This window comes from Vigna umbellata, chromosome 3 (genome assembly GCF_029865625.1).
Source record: "Vigna umbellata cultivar VRB3 chromosome 3, Vumbellata_1.0, whole genome shotgun sequence".
Lineage (NCBI taxonomy): Eukaryota > Viridiplantae > Streptophyta > Magnoliopsida > Fabales > Fabaceae > Vigna > Vigna umbellata.
The window spans coordinates 21,468,760-21,488,678 of NC_142167.1; the positions used below are offsets into that span (position 1 = coordinate 21,468,760).

General features: G+C 30.3%; 3 protein-coding genes across 7 annotated transcripts; 2 read left to right on the plus strand and 1 right to left on the minus strand.

Annotated features, from left to right (window-relative positions):
* The first annotated feature begins 3,191 nt into the window (after positions 1-3,191).
* Positions 3,192-5,660, plus strand: LOC124829573 (glucan endo-1,3-beta-glucosidase-like). Its single transcript, XM_047303113.2, has 2 exons — positions 3,192-3,350; positions 4,552-5,660. Exons 1-2 carry the CDS (start codon positions 3,290-3,292, stop codon positions 5,487-5,489), a joined length of 999 nt encoding a protein of 332 aa, XP_047159069.1. The 5' UTR covers positions 3,192-3,289; the 3' UTR covers positions 5,490-5,660.
* A 1,184-nt stretch (positions 5,661-6,844) lies between these two features.
* Positions 6,845-9,099, minus strand: LOC148201899 (uncharacterized). Of its 5 annotated transcripts, XM_088110416.1 has the most exons (4): positions 8,872-9,099; positions 8,662-8,800; positions 7,363-7,412; positions 6,845-7,167 (listed from the first exon to the last, which is right to left on the minus strand). In XM_088110416.1, the coding sequence occupies exons 2-4, from the start codon at positions 8,790-8,792 to the stop codon at positions 6,938-6,940; spliced, it is 411 nt and encodes a 136-aa protein (XP_087966542.1). In that variant the 5' UTR covers positions 8,793-8,800; positions 8,872-9,099; the 3' UTR covers positions 6,845-6,937. The 5 variants fall into 5 exon arrangements, 2 of the variants coding, with proteins under 2 accessions (XP_087966542.1, XP_087966541.1); XR_015785146.1 differs by lacking the exons at positions 8,662-8,800; positions 8,872-9,099 and adding an exon at positions 7,996-8,128; XR_015785145.1 differs by lacking the exons at positions 8,662-8,800; positions 8,872-9,099 and adding an exon at positions 7,992-8,128.
* A 6,033-nt stretch (positions 9,100-15,132) lies between these two features.
* LOC124829534 (uncharacterized) lies at positions 15,133-18,379 on the plus strand. Its single transcript, XM_047303060.2, has one exon. It carries the CDS (start codon positions 15,209-15,211, stop codon positions 17,075-17,077), a length of 1,869 nt encoding a protein of 622 aa, XP_047159016.1. The 5' UTR covers positions 15,133-15,208; the 3' UTR covers positions 17,078-18,379.
* The last annotated feature ends 1,540 nt before the right edge of the window (positions 18,380-19,919 follow it).

The following is a 19,919-nucleotide window of genomic DNA, read 5'->3' on the forward strand; positions in this document are numbered from 1 at the left end:
TATTTTACGACTTTTGTTAACTATGAATGTATTATTTACAAGGTTAGTCATCTTATTCAAACTCTCTATCTCACAAACACTTTTGTAACTCTAACTATTTCTTAAGTACTCAAAAACTACTAATTTGTTGACAACATGTCTTTTTAGATTAGATAGTATTATTACTTATTATGTGACACTTTGAATGATACACACTATTTACCGATCATTCAACCACCTACATTAAATGCGACTGCTACCAAAATATAATTAATTAACTTATAGAAAAATGGAGCATGATTTTTAAGATATAGAATTTTTTAAAATGCTACCAAAAGATATAGAATTTTATAATATTTCTGGGGCATGATTTATAGAATGGGGTCTTTTAGTGGAATTTTCAAAATAAGATTTTTATAATGAGTAAAACATATTTTAAAATAAGCTTTTCGAAATATAACTTTTGGAACAAAATTTTTAACACAGATGAAATATATTTTGGAACAAGTCTTTTATAATTGAATTCTCAAAACAAACTTTACAACGCTTTTTATAAAATAAACTTTACAGAACAAACGAAATAAGTTTTGGAAAGAATTCTTCGAAAATGAACGTAACGCATTTTCTATCTTCTTTTTCCTATGCGATGGTTATGATAATAGTGGCAGCAACCTCGGTGGTGGACGTAATGAAGGTAGGCATTTTAATCTTAATAGAGGGTGCATTTATTAATGATGAATGTGCAGGAAGCAAAACCTATTCTACTGGGCCTTTCAAACAGAGGTACTGAGCTTGAGCTTAGTAGAAGTAGAGTCTTACTCCCTCCACCACCACACACTACTTCCTATACTTCCCCATTCATTTTTTGTCCTAGTAAAATATTTAATTTGTGGTGATTAAAACCTATTTACCTTCATCAACATCCACCCAATGTATCAATGCACCCCGACACCTATACACTCCCACAGAAATCAGATTTCTTTTGCTTCTTCTCCCCTCTAACTTTGTTATTGTGGTGGTCGAAGGTGGTCCAGTGGTGGTGCCAAGCAAAAGGTTCGCAGAATACAGAGTTCGATACCCTTAAACGGATATGGGTATCCGTAGAATACTTAAACGGATATTGGAATCCGTCGATGGATATCAACATTTGTTGAAGGGTAAATAGATGTTAATGTTTGTGGACGGATTTCGAGATCCGTTTAAGTGTTTTACGGATATCCCATATTTGTTGTCGCCTTTCGCGTTTCTCTTCTTCTTCATTTAATACAAAACAGAGGCACATGAAAGCACCCAACACACACGTGTTCATAGAGAACTATGACGAAAATGGGAAATTAGGGAAAGAAGAAGATGAAAAATCGGGAAAAAAGGAAGAGGAGACTAAGAGAGGAAAAGAGAAAGTAAAAGTGTGAGGTGGGGGTGTGGTGTGCCACTTAGTGAATAAGAGAGTAAAAGATTATGATTTTAAGAAAAAGTTAAAAAAGATAAAGAATTAAAGTAAAAATAGTATTTTTGGAATTAAATTATTTTTAAAAAGATGTAAGGAGCAATATGTGGTGGTAGAGAGAGTAATTCTGGTATAAGTATTGTGATTATTTGATCGCCGAGGACTTCTTTTTGCTCCTCCTTTAAGTATGTTAAAGACACAATTAACCTACACATCTAGTTTCCCTGCCTCCGTTGTTTTTTTTAGGATAACGTGATATAAAATTTGTTGGATTGTAGAATTCTAAAGTGTTTTTTTGATGGTAGTAGTAATTTCTAAATTATAATTTGGAATAGATTTTTAGATTTGAAAGTTATTTCTTTTATATTTTACAATCTGAAAATCATTCCAAAAGTTTATTATAAAAAATTAGTAATGATCTAGAAGTGACTTTTTTATTCAAAGAATGTTTGATATGTTGGGAAAGGAGAATATATACAAAACCTACGATCTCAACCATACTAACGCGAAGAGATTTGATATGTTGGGAAAGGAATCATTTGAAAATACACCATTTATATTTTTTCCCTTTTCAAAACAAATTTAATCTTACTGTATAATACACAAGTGATTGATACATACAGTCAAGAAAGAAATGACGTAGCGGTATGTATAAAAGTCTTAGCAAAAGGCGGCAATGACACATTACGGGTCAATACATGATGATAATAATACAGGATAGGTAGTGCTATTTTAGCTGATTACATATACGGAAAATATAAATTTTTTAACAATTTCAAGTATACGTGTCATTTTATTTATTGAACTATATGTGTATTATGTCAATGGTCAACAAATTAAATGAAAATATCTTTTTCTTTACATATTACAAACGCACAAAACCAATACCATACGAGTGAAGTTGTTTCAATGATATTTTGATACACATAAATTATTTATATTTATTTGATACAATTTTTTTATATATATTTTTAAAAAATATAAAAATTTATTTTTTTTATTTGATATAGTATGTCAAATGAATGTGTTTCGGTTGAATTGGTCTAAGGGTCGGTCTTCCTTTCTTGCTCTGCTCTCTTTTGATCTTCAATCCTCTCTCAGAATGCAATTCACTCAAATAGATTGTTGACCTGCAGAAAACACTTCGACACTTTAAATATGTTTTATAAGGAGGACTATATTTTATTGGGATAGTGAAAAATGTAAGACAATCTGACGTATTAGTATCTAATTATACTTCATATAGTACAAAATGTAAAAATATAAAAGTGAGAAGATTCAACATTACATATATAAAAAATAAACCCATAATGTTTTAAGTTAGATATAAAACTTAGGATGTACTTGGAATTCAAACAATGAATACACACAATTGTTTGGGGTAACATGATAATGTATAATGAATGCAAAGGAAAGGTCTTGAATGAAATTTTTGAGGATACAAGAAGAAGAAACAAAAACGAGTGACGTTTGAGGTTGATTTGTGGCTACGGAACGTTTGTTTCACGGATGACAAGGGACCCATTCTCGGAGATATTTACGTATGTTTCTTAAGAATGTTCAAAGCCATCGACGACTCAGCATAGTTAAACCTGTGTCTTAAGGAAATTAGATTGCATTCAAAGTGAATACATAGCACATTAATATTAATTATCGCTTTTGTTTTTCTATGGAGTGATTGACGGGAGCACGAAAAGTCTTGCATGTAGTGATCCAAGTTCTGCCGACTCTTCACCACTTTCCCTATATAAATAGTCTGTGATTGTGGAGCAACATATTATACCTATCAGTTAGTGTTGAAGAGCTTAGTTTATACATAGTTTTGTGAGTGTAATCGATTTATTAAGTTATTTTTCAAGAGCCATGTCTCCCACATTGCTGCTGCTTCTTGCAGTATTATCTTCCTTTGGAGTGCTACTTACTGGTTTATATTTCTTCTCTCTTAATTCTCAATCATTCATATATACATATCTTCTCTTTTCATTAATTGACTCTCTTGTATGTGTTTGTTTCACGAGAGTCTCAAATTAACAATACAGAATGATATTTATTTCAAATTGAACTATAGGAATCTAAATTTGAGTTAAGTTCTATCAGTAAATATAAAAAGTTAAACAATATAAAAAGAAAAGTTTATAAATTTATAATCTTAAAGTTTTAAATTGGAGAATGATGTTAGTTTTTATATGTGAGTTAAAATTGTTTGATTGGGTGTTGATTTTTTTTGTGATTATATTTTTCGAAATTAAAGTGTAAAAAATATTGGTTTCGTCTATGTGAGTTAGAATGATAATATTTTCTCTCTCATCCTACCTTCAAAGAGTAATAATAAAATAACATATTTTTATATTTATTTGACACGTATTAAAATAGTCATAAAAATTAAAAAAAAATAAAAACTAAAAAGTTAGTGTCAAATGAATGTAAAATAATTGTGTCAAAGTATTATTTTTTCTCTTCAAATACCTTTACATCATAAAAAATGATACTTTTGATATACATTCTTTTATATTCATTTGACACTATTTTTTTCTACTTTTTACTTTTTTTCTTGAAAAAGATATGCAAATTATTTTTTTATAATGATTTTACCCTGTGTGTCAAATGAATATAAAAATAGGTTTTATATCATAACTTTTTCTTTTATTTAATCTAGAAAAAATATTCTTTGACACCTAAATTTTTTACATTCATTTAAAATTATCCTTACTTATTTTTTACTTTCTTTTTTTTTAAAATACAAAAATTTACACTTTTATGACCATTTTATTTTCACATTTTATGTCAAATGAGTAAAAGTGTTTCATGGTAATGTTGATCTTTAATCTAGCAATTGATGAACATTTTTTTCCCAATATGTAAGTGACATACATATATATTTAGATTAAGTAATGGCAGAGTAACACAACGTTCATTTAACATATATTACAAAGATAAAATGGTAACAAAAGATTAAATTTTTCTGGAAAAGAAAAGATAAAGAAAGATAATATCAAATGTAAAAATTTGTGTATCTGAATTTCTAATTTAAATTTTGAGTTGCAAATCAAGTGGTAATTTTTATCAAGTGCACTCCTTATGCATAGTTACTTAATTTGGTACAACATCAACGTGTGATGATGCAGGGGCAGAATCCGTCGGCGTGTGTTACGGAGCAAACGGAAACGATCTACCAACAAGGCAGGAAGTGGTGGATCTCTACAAATCAAACGGAATAGGCAAAATCCGTTTATACTATCCAGACGAAGGTGCCCTTCAAGCCCTCAGAGGTTCAAACATAGAAGTGATACTCGGTGTTCCAAATGACCAACTTCAATCTGTCACCGACGCCGGAGGTGCCTCAGATTGGGTCAACAAGTACGTGAAAGCCTATGCCGGAGACGTCAAATTCAAGTACATTGCCGTCGGCAACGAAGTTCATCCTGCTGATGCTTTAGCAGGCTCAGTTCTTCCAGCACTTCAAAACATTCACAACGCAATTTCTTCAGCCAATCTGCAAGGCCAAATCAAAGCCTCCACCGCAATAGACACCACTCTACTGGGCAACTCCTACCCACCAAACGACGGCGTTTTCAGCGACGGTGCAAGTTCATACATAACTCCGATCGTGAACTTTTTAGCCCAAAACGGTGCCCCACTTCTTGCAAACGTGTACCCTTACTTCGCCTACGTCGACAACCAGCAAAGCATCGGTCTTGATTACGCCTTGTTTACCAAACAAGGCAACAACGAAGTTGGGTACCAGAACCTGTTTGATGCGTCGTTGGATTCTTTGTACGCAGCTCTTGAGAAAATAGGACAACCTAATGTTAAGATTGTCGTGTCTGAGAGTGGGTGGCCATCGGAAGGTGATGCTGGAGCCAGTGTTGAAAACGCTGGAACATATTACAGGAATTTGATTAATCATGTCAAGGGTGGCACCCCAAAGAGGCCCGATGGACCCATAGAGACTTATCTCTTTGCCATGTTTGATGAAAACCAGAAGAATGGTGCAGAAACTGAGAGACACTTTGGTCTCTTCAGGCCTGATAAATCACCCAAGTACCAAGTCAATTTCAATTGAAACAGCATCAGTTACTGATTGTGTTATCACAATAATCATCAGAATAAATCTGTCTAATAATAGTATAATAATAATATGCACCGACGATGTACGAGATATATATAAGTGCATGTCATGATGTTCCTAAACCTAATTATTAATAAATGTCTCAAAATTATGTTGATGTTTCAATTCCTTGTGTTTCTGTGACTTTCCTTTTTGCCATCAACGTCGGAAATAAACGAGAATGCGACAAAATGATGGTGACGGCGTTCGTCAACGGTTCCACCACCATTGAAAGTGTATGTTCTTGACTCCTTTGAATAAGCTTTACAACAAATAGATAATTTTGAAAAGAAAAAAACAAATGTAATGTAATATAAAATTAATCACAATTTTATATTGATACTAAATACTACATTTTATCATAAGTTTAATAGCTTAGAGTGTGACATTGAATAAAATTTAAAACCCTATAGTCTTCTTAAGAAATAACGTGACATGATCAATCACAGAAATTAAACTAAGATATATGTTGGACTCATTTACTTAAAAAAAGGGTTCTTGAATTTGAAATTTTTTTACTATAAAATTAAATTTATATTTTTTTAAACCTGATTAGAACAAAGAACAAGTCTTACAAAGTTGGTTTCTACTAGTATCTTATTATCCAAATTGAAGATTTTTATCCCAAACTAGAACTTTGCAACTTTTTTCAAGTCTATAGAATTTGACTCAAACTCGACTAATTAAATGCCCTTTTTGTTATGATCATTTCGTATTTTCCACATAACACGCAAAATTCATTACATCATAAGTCGAAATTAAAATAGGTTTTTAGATTCAATCTATTGAAATTTGTGTCGGTGTCTCACAATTAGACGTGAACATGTTCACTGAAATAAAAGACTAATATAATAATAAAAATTTCAACTTTATATATATATATATATATATATATATATATATATATTAAATTAATAAATTTATTACATTGATTTAGAACAATGAAGTAGTTTACTGATTCTAAATATTGTTTTAGTTTTATTTTAAAGTTTTGTTATACCTTTTATTATTAATAATAACTTCATAAAAGTTATAAAGCTAAAAAAAGTCCAGCTGAAAGCTCTGCTATTCCCACCCTGTTTTTGTGAACTTTATTCCCTAATTTTTTCAACCTTTTTAAATATATTTTTGATGATTTTTTTCATTTTTTTTTGTATTTAGATAAATCTCATATACTACCAACGTGTATTTATTTTATGCCACAGAGCAATCTCTCTCATATTTTACTATCTTTTATTTTCTCTTTTCTTCTCCCTTTAATAGAAGCAAAGTATTAGTATCATTTCTTGAAACAGAAAATAGAAGCAGCATTGAGAAACATAAGTTTAATTAGATATATTCATAGTTTTGATCAAATATATATGAAACTAACAAATTTTTAGCTAGGCTTAATAATTTGAGAGTTACTTTGATTTCCTTAATTTCCCAGCTAACATTGCATTGTATTCCTCTCTCAGACTGTTATATTTCTTGCTCAGGCTATTGAAACCTCCCATTTTCTCCTCACTAATCTCTTTCTTCTTCTTTTCCAAGCGACACTTCGTCAATTCAATCTGTTTCTTCAGCTCTTGAATTTTTAAACTCTTCTCGTCATGGTCTTTCTGCAAGGCATGCAGTTCTGCATCTCTGCTTCCTAATTCAGATCACACATTTTGTCAGCAGACATAACAATGTGATTTCCGAGTTAAAAAAAGAGAAGGAATATAATATAAGAAAAATATCATGTGAATAAAAGGGTATTTGGCCAATCACAAATCTTGAAGAAATGGTGCTGCATTTCAATGATAAAGCTGTGTTTATAAACTAAAATTTCAAGAGAAATGAATACCTGTAGCTGTGCCATTCGATAAACCAAATTCAATTGCTTCCATGCTGCTACTGCATATCAGAACATTTACTTCAATTTATATATATTGTCATTTTTCTACCTGGAATTAGGGTGGCAACCACCGACCAACAACATAGTAATAAATGTAAATTAATGTTGTAACTTCAAACCCTTTAACTCTGCCTCCAACTCATCCGTAGTCAAAGACTAATGCATGACAAACTCAGAATTTTGTATATAAAAGAAGCAAAGTGTCCCCTCTGTACTGTGACGCGTGTTTCTTTTCTTGGACTTTTTTCAACTCCACAAGGAAGACCAACCAAACCAACCCACCCAGAATGCTTTTTCAAGAGATCACAAGGGAAGAACAAGAGAACAAATCACAGAAAAAGAACAAAACATGAAACTGCACCAGTGAGATTTCTCTTTTGCACAAAAGGGTATACTCAAAATGGTTTCCTTTTACTTCTTTTCTTCTAAAAAAGAGAGGATAATATGATATTTTGGACAACCGTTTCTCTCCAAAATGAAGATAGATACCAGAAATTAAAACAAGAAAACGCATGAAGCATGTGAATCAATGAAGCAGTAAAATGAATCTCACCAAAAAGCAGAAAAAGATAAACTACCTACACCTTTGTAGGTTTGGTTTCAAAGGACTTCACGTTATCTTCAATTCACACTTCACACACACACACAATAAAAGAGTCTTTGTTTTTCTGTAGTCCCTGTATCTGAGTAAATCTGCATGTAACCCATGGTTTTGTACACAGACTTATTTATATATATATATATATATATATATATATATATATATATATATATATATATATATATATATATATATATATATATATATAATTATTACAGAATTGAAAGAAATGAGGGGACCCTTCTCCTTTAACTCCTTGTCTTCACTGATGACTCACCCACTTTTCACGCTCTTTCATTTATTAGTTTGTATGAAAGAAAGAAACAAACAAAGGGTGATGATGTGATGACCATTTTGATTTGGGTGGAATAAGCTAGCCTTGGACATTGTTTATGAAGGAGTTTTGAATGATAGGTGCTGTGTGGTGTGGTGTGGTGGAGGGTGGCACATGACTTGCAGTGAGGAGTGTCACAATTCTGAATGGCCATCATTTGGACCACCTTCCTTTGAAGGTAACTAAATCTGCAACATTAAGTGAAGTACAGAGATTTGCTGAACCATTGATGTGAAACTTTCTGTTTGCTTGTCCTGTCACTGCTAACCATGCATAGGAATCAGATTACTTTGTGGAGTGAATGTGTGCTTACCCACAAAAGCCATATTTTCTTGCAAGCCATCTTAGTCTACTTTGACTTTCCATCAAATAGATAATAGGCACTTCAGTCTCATTGGAAGAAGGTACAAAGGGAAGAGGAATCAGTCCTTCCTTTGGACCCATCTTTGTCTCTGCAACGACCATGCAAATTCAATGCGCCAAGTTTTGGTAAAATCAAATGGGTTGCCGAATTATGTGTTACCTGTGCTTAACTTGATGAGGGTGGTTGGGTTTGATAACGTTGGGGTTCAACTTTCAATAAGAACATCAAATATAATTCCCCTTTCCAATGCATCTCAGAGTTTTTGGCAATGTTATTGGCTTTTTGCCTTGTCTTGTTTGACTTAGCGCCATTTATTTCATCTTAGCCAAAACTGTTCATCAGAGCTGCTGTGAGGAACTCCTATTAATGTATACAGTACTTGTTACTCCTATTTCTCATTTGAATTTCAAGAAAAAAAGAAAAAGTAGTAGTATTTGAATTCTTTTACCGGTGTAGAAATTTATTCTATTTTCTAGGGCTCTTTTCTTGTTGATGGTGTCAGATTTGAATAAAAGGTAATTTAGAAAAAAAATTATGGGAATTAGTGAAATTAAATATATTAATTGAATTTCTTAATTAGTTTGAAATTAATTATTTATAATTTTTTTCTAAAACTATCCCTAAAATGAACTAGATATAACTTTTTCAGTATAAATTTAAAATATTGTTGATATATTTTAAAATATGAAATCAAGTATTATGAGTAGAAAAAAAAAAATATATATATATATATGGGTTTGCTAACGTACACTTTTTTTCAGTTGGTATATTTTAGCAATGTATAATACTCTTATATATCATGGATTCTAAGTTTTAAGCTTAAGGATATTTTAATAATTTTCATTTTCAAAACTTAAAAAAAAAAAAAACCCCAAATCCGTTACTCAAATCTCTCATTCCTCTCAATCCTTTTTCTTTCATCTCTCTCACTCCAATCTTTTATCTGTCATCCCTACTGTAGCCCCAATTGAAAAAAATCAGAAACACTTGCCTTTAAACAATTTGTGTTTGTAAAGAGTTGAGTCATTGACATATTCATCTTCAGACAAAGGTTCATTCAATATATCTTCAATTTCACCATCTTCACTAACCTTTCTAATTTCATCATCTGCATATGTTGAATCATCATCTCTAAAAAAAACTCTCTAGGCCAATTACTAATTCTTTCTGACGTCATTATGCTTGTGAAAATTAGATAAAATTATATATGACAAAAATTAAAAAATGAAAACTCATTATAAAGTATTTTTTTGTAAGAAATTGTTTAACAACGAGTGTTTCTGATTTTTTTCCAGCCCAATTACCAATTCCTTTGATGTCATTATGCTTGTGAAAATTAGATAAAATTACATAAGACAAAAATTATAAAATAAAAACTCATTATAAAATCATTTTTTGTAAGAAATTGTTTAACAACTGAGTATTTCTGATTTTTTCCAGGTCAATTACCAATTATGCTTGTGAAAATTGGATAAAATTAGATAAGACATAAATTATAAGATGAAAACTCATTATAAAATCATTTTTTTTGTAAGATTGTTTAACGGCAAGTGTTTCTGATTTTTTCAATTTGAACTACAGTAGGAATGACAGAAAAAAGATTGGAGTGAGAAAGACGAAAGAGAGTAAGGGTTGAGAGGAATGAGAGAGGTGAGTAAGGGTATGAGAGTTTCCTTTTTTTTAGTTTTGAGAATGAAAATTATTAAAATACCCTTAACCTTAAAACTTATAATCCATGATACATAAGGATATTTTTGTCTACTAAAACCCGGTATACATTGCTAAAATGTACCAACTATAAAACAGTACGCGCTAGTAATATATATAAGTGGTCCTTTTCTTTTTCAAAAAATTAACTATTTTTTAAATTAAAATTCCTACTTATAATACAAATATATAAAGAAAATTAAAAATTAGGTACAAGTAAAAAATCTTAAAATTTATTTTTATAATTATAATAATAATTTTATTATCATAATTTTTTTAAAAAATAACATATATGCACTCTAAAAGTAAATATACAATGAGTTTTTTTTTATGTTCATATGTTACATTTTTTTAATTCTTTAAATAATAGTTTTTTTTAAATCAATTTTATTACTTAAGAGACATGTTTTTGAATTTAATCATTTATTATTTTTTTAAAATTTAAATATTTTTAAAGTTAAAATAATTATCTACAATATAAATATTATCTATAAAATCTATAAAAAAATATCTATAATGATTATAAATTTAATTATATTTTATTATCATAAAAGGAAATTAACACATATCCCCACATATGCAGTTTCCACGCTAGTAGTAAAGAATCTAAATTCACCTTTGGGCATAGGGTAGGAGTAGTAGGACCGTTACCCTAAAATTGATAAAATGAAGAATAACGGTTAGAAATTGAAGGGCTTCCGTTACCGTTTAGCAGCAAACTTCGCAGACAAAGGTTACTCTCCTCACAATAGGTACTCTACTTTACTCTTCCTTTAGCAATAATACTTTCAATTATGAGCATTTATTTTAAAATAATGATATTTGATAATATTTTTTTTGATAATATTTTAACATTGTTTATGTGTCATTCTGGGATTGGTTTATATTAGTGGTTATGAATATTTATTATTGATTGTGAAGTAATTTTGGACCAATCACAGATGACATGTAGATGATGTTAAAATATTATTAAAAAAATGTTGTCAAAGAATCATTATCCTTTATTTTAAAAAGTTTCAATTATGAAAATATTGATTCTACAATATCCTGAAAGCACAACTAGTTTAAATGCCAGGAATGAAGAGTATTTCTATGCTTTTACTTGGAATTTGATTGTCAAAACAGAAGGGTTTTACTTTTTGCAACACATGCTTGACTTTTTTTTGTTTGATGTAACCAAAACAGAAATACCAGAAAAAGGGTTATTGAAGTAGTGAGTGAAATGCCAATTTGGATTGTGTAGTGACTTAAATTGTGTAGTTTTTCTAAGTTGTTTCCCTAAAATATAAGAATGTAGACTATATTTTAAAACATGTACTGGGGACTCCCGAACAGGATCGACGACACTTGCTCAGACAACAATAATATCAGATGACCATGACAAGTAGGTTTTTAAACATGATTAAGATAAAACACTGATTAAAAAATATTGGGTTGTGGTTGGACCGTGATTAAGATTTTGCTCATCCAAAACCCACAACCAAAACTATAAATATAGGTCAAAGGTAAAAGGAATGGGGATTCATTAATTACGCATTTATTACAACACTTAGCTTACCGATCGGACTATCACCGACTTTGGCATCACCTTAACAGGTACACCTCCGATCGGTGCACATAAAATCGGACGAAGTTTGACTAGACAGAGAGAAGAGGGAAAGCGTAAACCTAATGACATCTGAAGAAAATTGTGCAGGGCTTAGATGAAGTCAATCCTATACCGGAACAGAACATATTAAAATTCGCTTTCAGTATGAAAAATCTATTTTCTTCTTTTCTTATGCTAGTGTTTTTTTCATAGATACTTTCAGTATGAAAAGTCTATTTTCTTCTTTTCTCTTTTATCTATGCTAGTGTTTTTTTTCAGAGTTCATCTATGGGAGGCATAAAAAAATTTATGTAGGATGGAGGTGGTTAGTATTTTGATCATACCCCATTGTAATTTAGATAAATTGCTGTCAATTGGAGATTCTGTGTGTTATTTATGCTTGAAAAATCATCTCTTTTTAGAATGTTGTAGTTTTTGTAGCTTCTATCATGGTAAAAAGTATCTAACACAATCATACGTGAATGTTAGCTATTTCTCATCTTTTGCTACTTTCTACATCATATGGTGTTAACTTGGACTGCAGAATTTGATCACTGACACTGATGAGAAATAACTGAAGTATTTGAATAAGTTTTTAGCCTTAAAATATATAATTATTTTAATCTTCTATAATTTTTTCTTGACTTGTATTTTTGTAAATTTTTTCTTTGTTAAGTTATTTTAGCTTTTATAAATATGTTTTTTTTAAATCCTTATGGTATCTTTTTCTCATCTTTGAATTCGTCTTTGATGAAAAACACTTGACAGAGACTGAGATCAAATAATTTATAATCTACATAATAAAAAATTTAAAGGAATTAAAATAAGATAACATACTAAAGCAAATAAAAGTTGCATAAACCAAATTAAAAAAAAAAGGGGGAAAACTAAAAGCAAAATATCACTATGTTTCATTAATCAAAGGCACTTGAACTTAGTTGATTATTGAAGAAAAATAATTAAATATAGAAAATGTTCTCAAAAAAATTGTTTCAAATAAATGCACGTATTAATCTAAATTCTTCTACGATTAATCACAATATATGATAAAAGATATGTATTATTTGTTTTTGTGAAAAAACATAATTATTATATGCTTAAATGAAAGCTTAACGAAGTTTTAAATATTTTATAAATTTAAGTATTTTCAATTGATTTAATGTTAAAAAATTAATTTCATTAGAATATTTTTTATTTCTATTTAAAAACTTCTTATTTGATTTTTGTTTTAAAAAAATGTTGATTTGGAGGCATAAAAGATAAAAATAAGAATACATCATACCGTACAAAAATTAAACAGTAGATACTTAGATGTAAATAAAATAGATATTTTATCCACTCAATATAATAAAACCTTTTAATAGGAACTCAGTAAAAATTATCTAAAATTTTGGGATACTTAAGGAAGTATTTATTCTTATCATATTATTATTATTTTATGGTTAGAATTAGATAAAAGAAAATCTTGTTAATTTTTTTAACGAAAAAAAATACTTTTTACAAAATGTGATAGTTATGTGTTTAAATATTGATGTGGAATATAAATAAAGTTAATGTAGGAAGGAGTTTTAATATGAGATTTTGTAGTGTTGAGAAAAATATAATTTAGAATTTTAGAACAATAAAATATATGTCGGATAAATTAAGAAAGGAAGTACAATCTTTTATTAAAAATATTTGGTTATTGAGGTTGACACTTAATTGATAGTGAGATTCTTAAATTTATTCAAATGATTGTTTTAATTTTATAGTGTATAAACTTCTTAAAGGAGTCAACATATTTTGATTTTAATATACTAAGTTATATTAAAAGGTTGCTTTTATTAGGTGTGAAATTATGTAATATTTTAAGTGAGATTATTTTATTACTTAAATATATAAAAAATAAAGTAAGAAGTGAATAAGATATGTTAATGTTGTAGTTTAAAAATAAAATAGTTCAGAGTAAATATGTGTAGAATATGCAATAAATTTAATTATTGTATACCATAAATTTTTTTTCTTCTTCTTATAATAAATCAACTATGTCGCATTTTAAATTAAAAAATTAATTTAATTATTTTAAATTTATCTATATCAAGGAAATAATTAATATGTTTGATTATGTTGTATTTATTCTAATAAATTAGTGTAAAATAAAATTTTATTATTTATTGTATTTAAATTCTTTGTCGGCTATATATTATTAAATTCTGATGGTTTTTAACGGATATTAAGTTGTTATTGTTAATAAATTATTATCGATGTTGTTATTATATATAATTGCTACTGTTACACACACACACATATAATTTTTATTGCTGTTAGCTTGAATAATTTAAGTGTGTAAAAAATTTCACATAAGAAAACTGTGAAATAAACTTAATGATAGAAGTAACATGAATACATTTTAATATAAATTTCTATTTAAAAATTATGATTTTGTTAGAAATCGATAAATTAATTAAATAATTATGTAATTTGAAGATGATATATAAATTATTTGTTTATAAATATTTATATTATCATGTTTGATTTTAATTTTTTATTATTATTGATGATGATCGAAGTGATTTGGAAAAAAATTGGAAGATTTTTTTTTATATGATTGTAAATTATAACAGAGAAATGCATTGCATCTATTATTTCTTAAGACAATCATTCTTAATTCAACGAGTGTGAAATAACAATGGGTGAGATAGAAGCTGATCCATCTTCTATCATATTATATAATAAAATAGTTATAAAATAAAAGAGTTTTTGTATTTATTTATTTTTTTAAAAAAGTAAAGACAGTGAAAAATAGTTTTAAATAAATGTAAACAAATTTATATGTGTGAAAGTATCGTTATTATCTTATTTACGAAATACTCTAATTCAGTGAGATGACGTGGGTTCTTATGACAAATTCAAATAATTAGTTTAGTCAAAGTAGAAATAGTTGGTAAAACCCTAATTATGATTTAATGTTGTAATTTCTAATAGTTTTTCCTAAAGAATAAGTTAAAGAATTATATAGCAGAAAGTAGCAAAACTATTGAAATTATAAAGATTATGAATAAGTAAAATATAAACACGGTCTCTTAGTATAGAATAATGTTTAAACTTTAATTAAAAATTATATGTAGAGTTTGTTGCGAAAAGAAATCATATTAATCATTTTACTGATACACATACACTGAATCCACCTTCTTCGTTCCAGAATCGGTTTTGGTTCTCAGAATGGGGATTGCGTGGTTATGGAATCTGCAAAACCTGTGGCCATTCCGAGTGGACGAGCTGAGAGAATCGAAGCAATTGGTGAAGAAACTGAGCATTCCCGAAGAGACGAAGCAATTCGTATATGCGGTGCATGATTCGCAAAACCAATCCGTTGTTTACATTCTCTCTGCTTTGAATTTGTCGGAGCGATCAGTCTCCGATGCCGAATGCCTCATCAGGGAGATCAAACCCGACGCCGTTTTGGTGCAGGCTGGGGTTTCCCCTTTCTACCAGCTTCAGTCTGAAGAGTGCTCTGTTCCGTTACCGACTTCGTCTTTTGGGGTAATCAAACGTTGTTTTCTTGATAAAATTGGTAGGGACATGTATGAGAATGTTGCAGGTAACTTTGTGTTGAGGGAGATTTTCGGGACCAGTTTTCATGGCCCCTTGTTGGCTGCCAAGAGGGCTTCTGAGGATGTTGGATCGTCTTTTCTTGTTATAGAGTCTCCTTCTTGTTGGGGTAATAGTAATAGTAATAGTAGTGATAATGATAGCAATTCTGGGGGTGGAGTTGATAGGGGGAGTAATTTTCGAGGTCTTGTTAATAGCCTGGTTCCTCAGAAGCATGCTGCTTCTTGGGCTCCTTCGGCTTTGAAAAGGTTTTCTCTTGATAAGGACCTTAGGATGATGCTGGCCAAGGCTTTGTCTGGCCATTTGGATCCTGTTTTGCTTAGTAGTGGTAATGCTAGTTCTGTTTTGGAGGGGGGTGATGAAGAAATTCAGCCATTAACTAGTTATGAGACCCCGGGTTTTGCCAGGTCTATTTATCCTTTGCTTGAGGATTTGTGTAGTATATTTCGTGATCTTCCATCGCTTGGGAAGGCCCTGGCTCATGTGCAGAAGATGTTGTTGGGTGTGAATAGAGGGGAGGTGCTGGACGAGAAAACTGTTTCTGAAGTGTATACTTTCCGAATTGCTGTTGAAGGGCTAAGAATTGCTCTAAATAATAAGGGGTTGAAAAGTGCCGCCAAGTCGGATAAGATTGTGTTCTCGGAGCTTCCGGTTGATGACAAGTCGCATGCACTCTTGGCACAGGCGATTCGGAGCCAGAGTGATAAGTTTAAGACCATTGTGGCAGTGGTAGATGCTAGTGCCTTGGCTGGACTTAGGAAACACTGGGATACTCCTCTTCCTGTTGAAGTCAAAGAGCTGGTTGGGGAACTGATAACAAATTCTGAAGGTAAAGGGGTAATGTTGAATCACAGTGACAAGAAACGGTTGTTAACAGATAAGCCTATGGTGGCAGTAGGGGCTGGAGCGACAGCAGTTTTAGGAGCTTCATCGCTGACCAAAGTAGTCCCAGCATCAACGCTGGTGAAGGTAGTTACTTTCAAAATTCCAACTTCACTTAAAATCGGTCTCAGCCAGATGCAGAAAGTCCTTGCTTTTGTTTTTGGCCAATCAAAAGTTGTGGCTCCAGGTTTTGCAACTTCTGGAGCCAAAACGTCCGGTATCATGAAGACAGCATTATCTGCTGAAAAGATTCGAGTTGTTACTCACAGTGTTATAGCGTCTGCTGAAAAAACGAGTATTTCAGTCATGAGAACGGCTTTCTATGAAATAATGAGGAAGCGAAAGGTGCGTCCTGTTGGGTTCTTACCTTGGGCTACATTTGCAGGCAGTATTGGAACTTGTACAGGCTTGCTTTTGTGCGGTGATGGGATTGAGTGTGCTGTTGAGTCTCTCCCTGCAGCGCCATCAATTGCTAGTTTGGGTCGTGGGATTCAGCATCTTCAGGAGGTGTCTCAAGCAGTGATGCAAACAGAAGGAAGTAGAATCCAAGCATCCATAGAATCTCTAATAAAAAGAATAAAGAAGGCAAGGGATTGATATAGATAGATAGATAATAAAATCATTTTTTCTCTGCAGTTGTGATTTTCTTCATAAAGTGGTGAAAATCGGAATGGTTAGAGTTCAGGAAATTCTTCTGTATATAGTTTTTTATCTTATAGAAATTATAATATTTTAGGCTGCTTAAAATACGTCTTATCTACACACACGCACACACGTAATGAAGGCATAACACATGTTTCAAATTAGAGTGGACATGACAAAAGAGGAAATTCCTTTTTTCTTTTCCTAACCATTATACTATTCATATTCATTGAAATCACAATTCATTCATCTTTCCATTCATTGGTGCATGATTAAAGTTTTTTTCTTCACATTTGTGTCAACCGTCAACTCTTGAGCAGATTTCTTATCACTGATATGCATATTGTCAAGAAGAAAACCAGCATCCGACAAATTAGTTAGTGTGCTTTCAGCACTCAGACAAAAAGCCAGATTATTTTTGTGGTTCCTTTTTGCTGGAACCTAAATCCAGGCCTTTTATTACTTTAAATTATTTGGCACTAAAATACTATTTGGACTGATTTGTTGACCATTAAAGGTCCTAGCTTGTAAATTTCTTTTACTCCTAGTGATGCTGAAACTCAATTTTGCTGCTATATTCTAATTTTATTGAAGTACCATTTTTTATTCTGACTATTTGTTGAGGAAAAGGTACCAGGACAACGCTACTCAACATTTTCCCCCTCCCACTTAAAGAAATTCAGTTCAAATTTCATGATCAATTCTATTTAAGGTGAAGAGGCAAAAACTCTGGACAGGTTAAATGTTTTTTACTTATTATGCAGATCATGTTTTCTGCTTAGTAGCTAGAATTGCACTAAATGTAATACTGTTAAGTAGCATCTGGCTCTCACGATACTTGTTGCCCTAATTCCGATAAGTTTTTTATTAGTATGATTCGTACTAATTTCATATCTTTCCCTCTGATAATTGATGCGGTGATTGAATTATGACAATTTAAGCAGCAAATGAGCTATGACTTTGGAGTGCTCCTATACTAATAGAAGAGAAGTTTCAGTGGTGCCAAGTCTTGGCATATATGCATTTTTCCCGTCATACTCCGACATCCTCCTCAGTTTCTTCCCTTTCTCCACATGACCATTGTTATAGCATATATTTATTTTTGCTCTTTTACAGTATAGGTTCTAAAAACCAATTTTACTCCTGGAACATTATTTTTTTTGGGTAAAATATTCCAGAAGTTACTTCTGTTTGACCTCTATTTCTTTTCACTTTGTAAGGCTATTTCTAACCTGTGTTCAATTCCTTCTTCCTTCAGATTCCCTATGCTCTCCAATTCTTTTTTATCTAATTTGTTATGCTCTTCTTTTTGTTAATTCACCATCATCTCAATTTTTTTACTTCATCATTACTATGTTTTTATTGCTCTTAGGTTTGATGATGATTGTGGGTGTAAACTGTGACTTATTGTTTATCGTGAATTTCTTTCATTTTGGGTTCTTTGGTTTTGTTATGTATGCGTTTGTGTTTGTATTAGTCCAAGCACAATTACATAAAAAGACAAAGCTATGCAAGGAGAAGTTTTACTTCACTCAATAACCTGTGTTTTATTACTAACCTACAGTGAAGCATTTTCTTGTACAAATTTTTTTAATTTACCAACAAACTTGTTTTTCTAATTGAACACATTGATATTTCTCAATAAACTATTATTCTTCAGGATATTAAAAAAATTTCTCTTATTATTATTTATTTTGCATGTTTATATAAATTGAACCGAATTTACTATCAATGGGCTTTTTAGATAGTAACTCTTAATTGGGTTTAATTCCCAATAATTTTATCTGACAATTTCATCAAACACCTCCATAAATTTTTATCTGCATCTCCATGTTAACAAAACTCTTTTTTTCTTTTTATTGTACAATTCAAAAATTATTTTGAAAAATGAATTCTGAGTTATGGTTTCTGAATTATATAATTTAAAATTCAAAAATAGAAAACACGAAATTTCGCAAGGAAAAATTAATGGAATTGCAGGGCCACCAAAACTCTTCCACGAATATACGATATTATGGAAAATATTGTTGTCATTTTCTTCTCGTCAGTTCTCTAAACTTCTATGATTCCTGAATTTCTTCAAATGATGTGTTTTTATTCGTAATCAATCCAGAAAATAAAATCGTAATCTATTCGATTTTACCTACCATGTGGAAAATTAAGTGTTCTGTTTTTCAAATATATTGTATAAAATAATCAAAGAAAACAAGGTATAATTGATCTAATTGAGAGAAAGAAAAAATCATAATTGCCTTGAAATCTGAAAATTACAAATAAATAGAAAAATAAGTTATTTAGGAAAGAGTATAGTAATAACGTCTCCAATTTGGGAGTCAAGGTGTAATTTTTTCTTTTAATAATTCGAGAATAATTCCTCGAATAAATTGAATCCAAATAATTAAAACAATTTCACTATTTATATTTCATTGTCTACAAAAATAATTAAAACAATTTCACTATTTATATTTCATTGTCTACAAATACATTAATATGTAAAATTTCTAATGTTCCAAGTCTATAAGTCATTTAGCATATTAAGTACTAAAGAATTTCGTTACATAAAGGAAAATTTATAAAAAGAAAAAATTATTACAACTAGAAATAGTCTTTAACCAAATCCAATACAAAAATAAATAATTTGTTATAGTATAGAAATTGATGCAAACTTTGTCTTACAAGAGAGTTTTGTAAAGTTGAATTAGACTTAAGTTTATCTCTTAACATGATATCATAGTTATGATTTGATTTAGGCTTAAGTCCACTCCTTAACCGCAGTGGTACAATCTAAGTGCTGTAT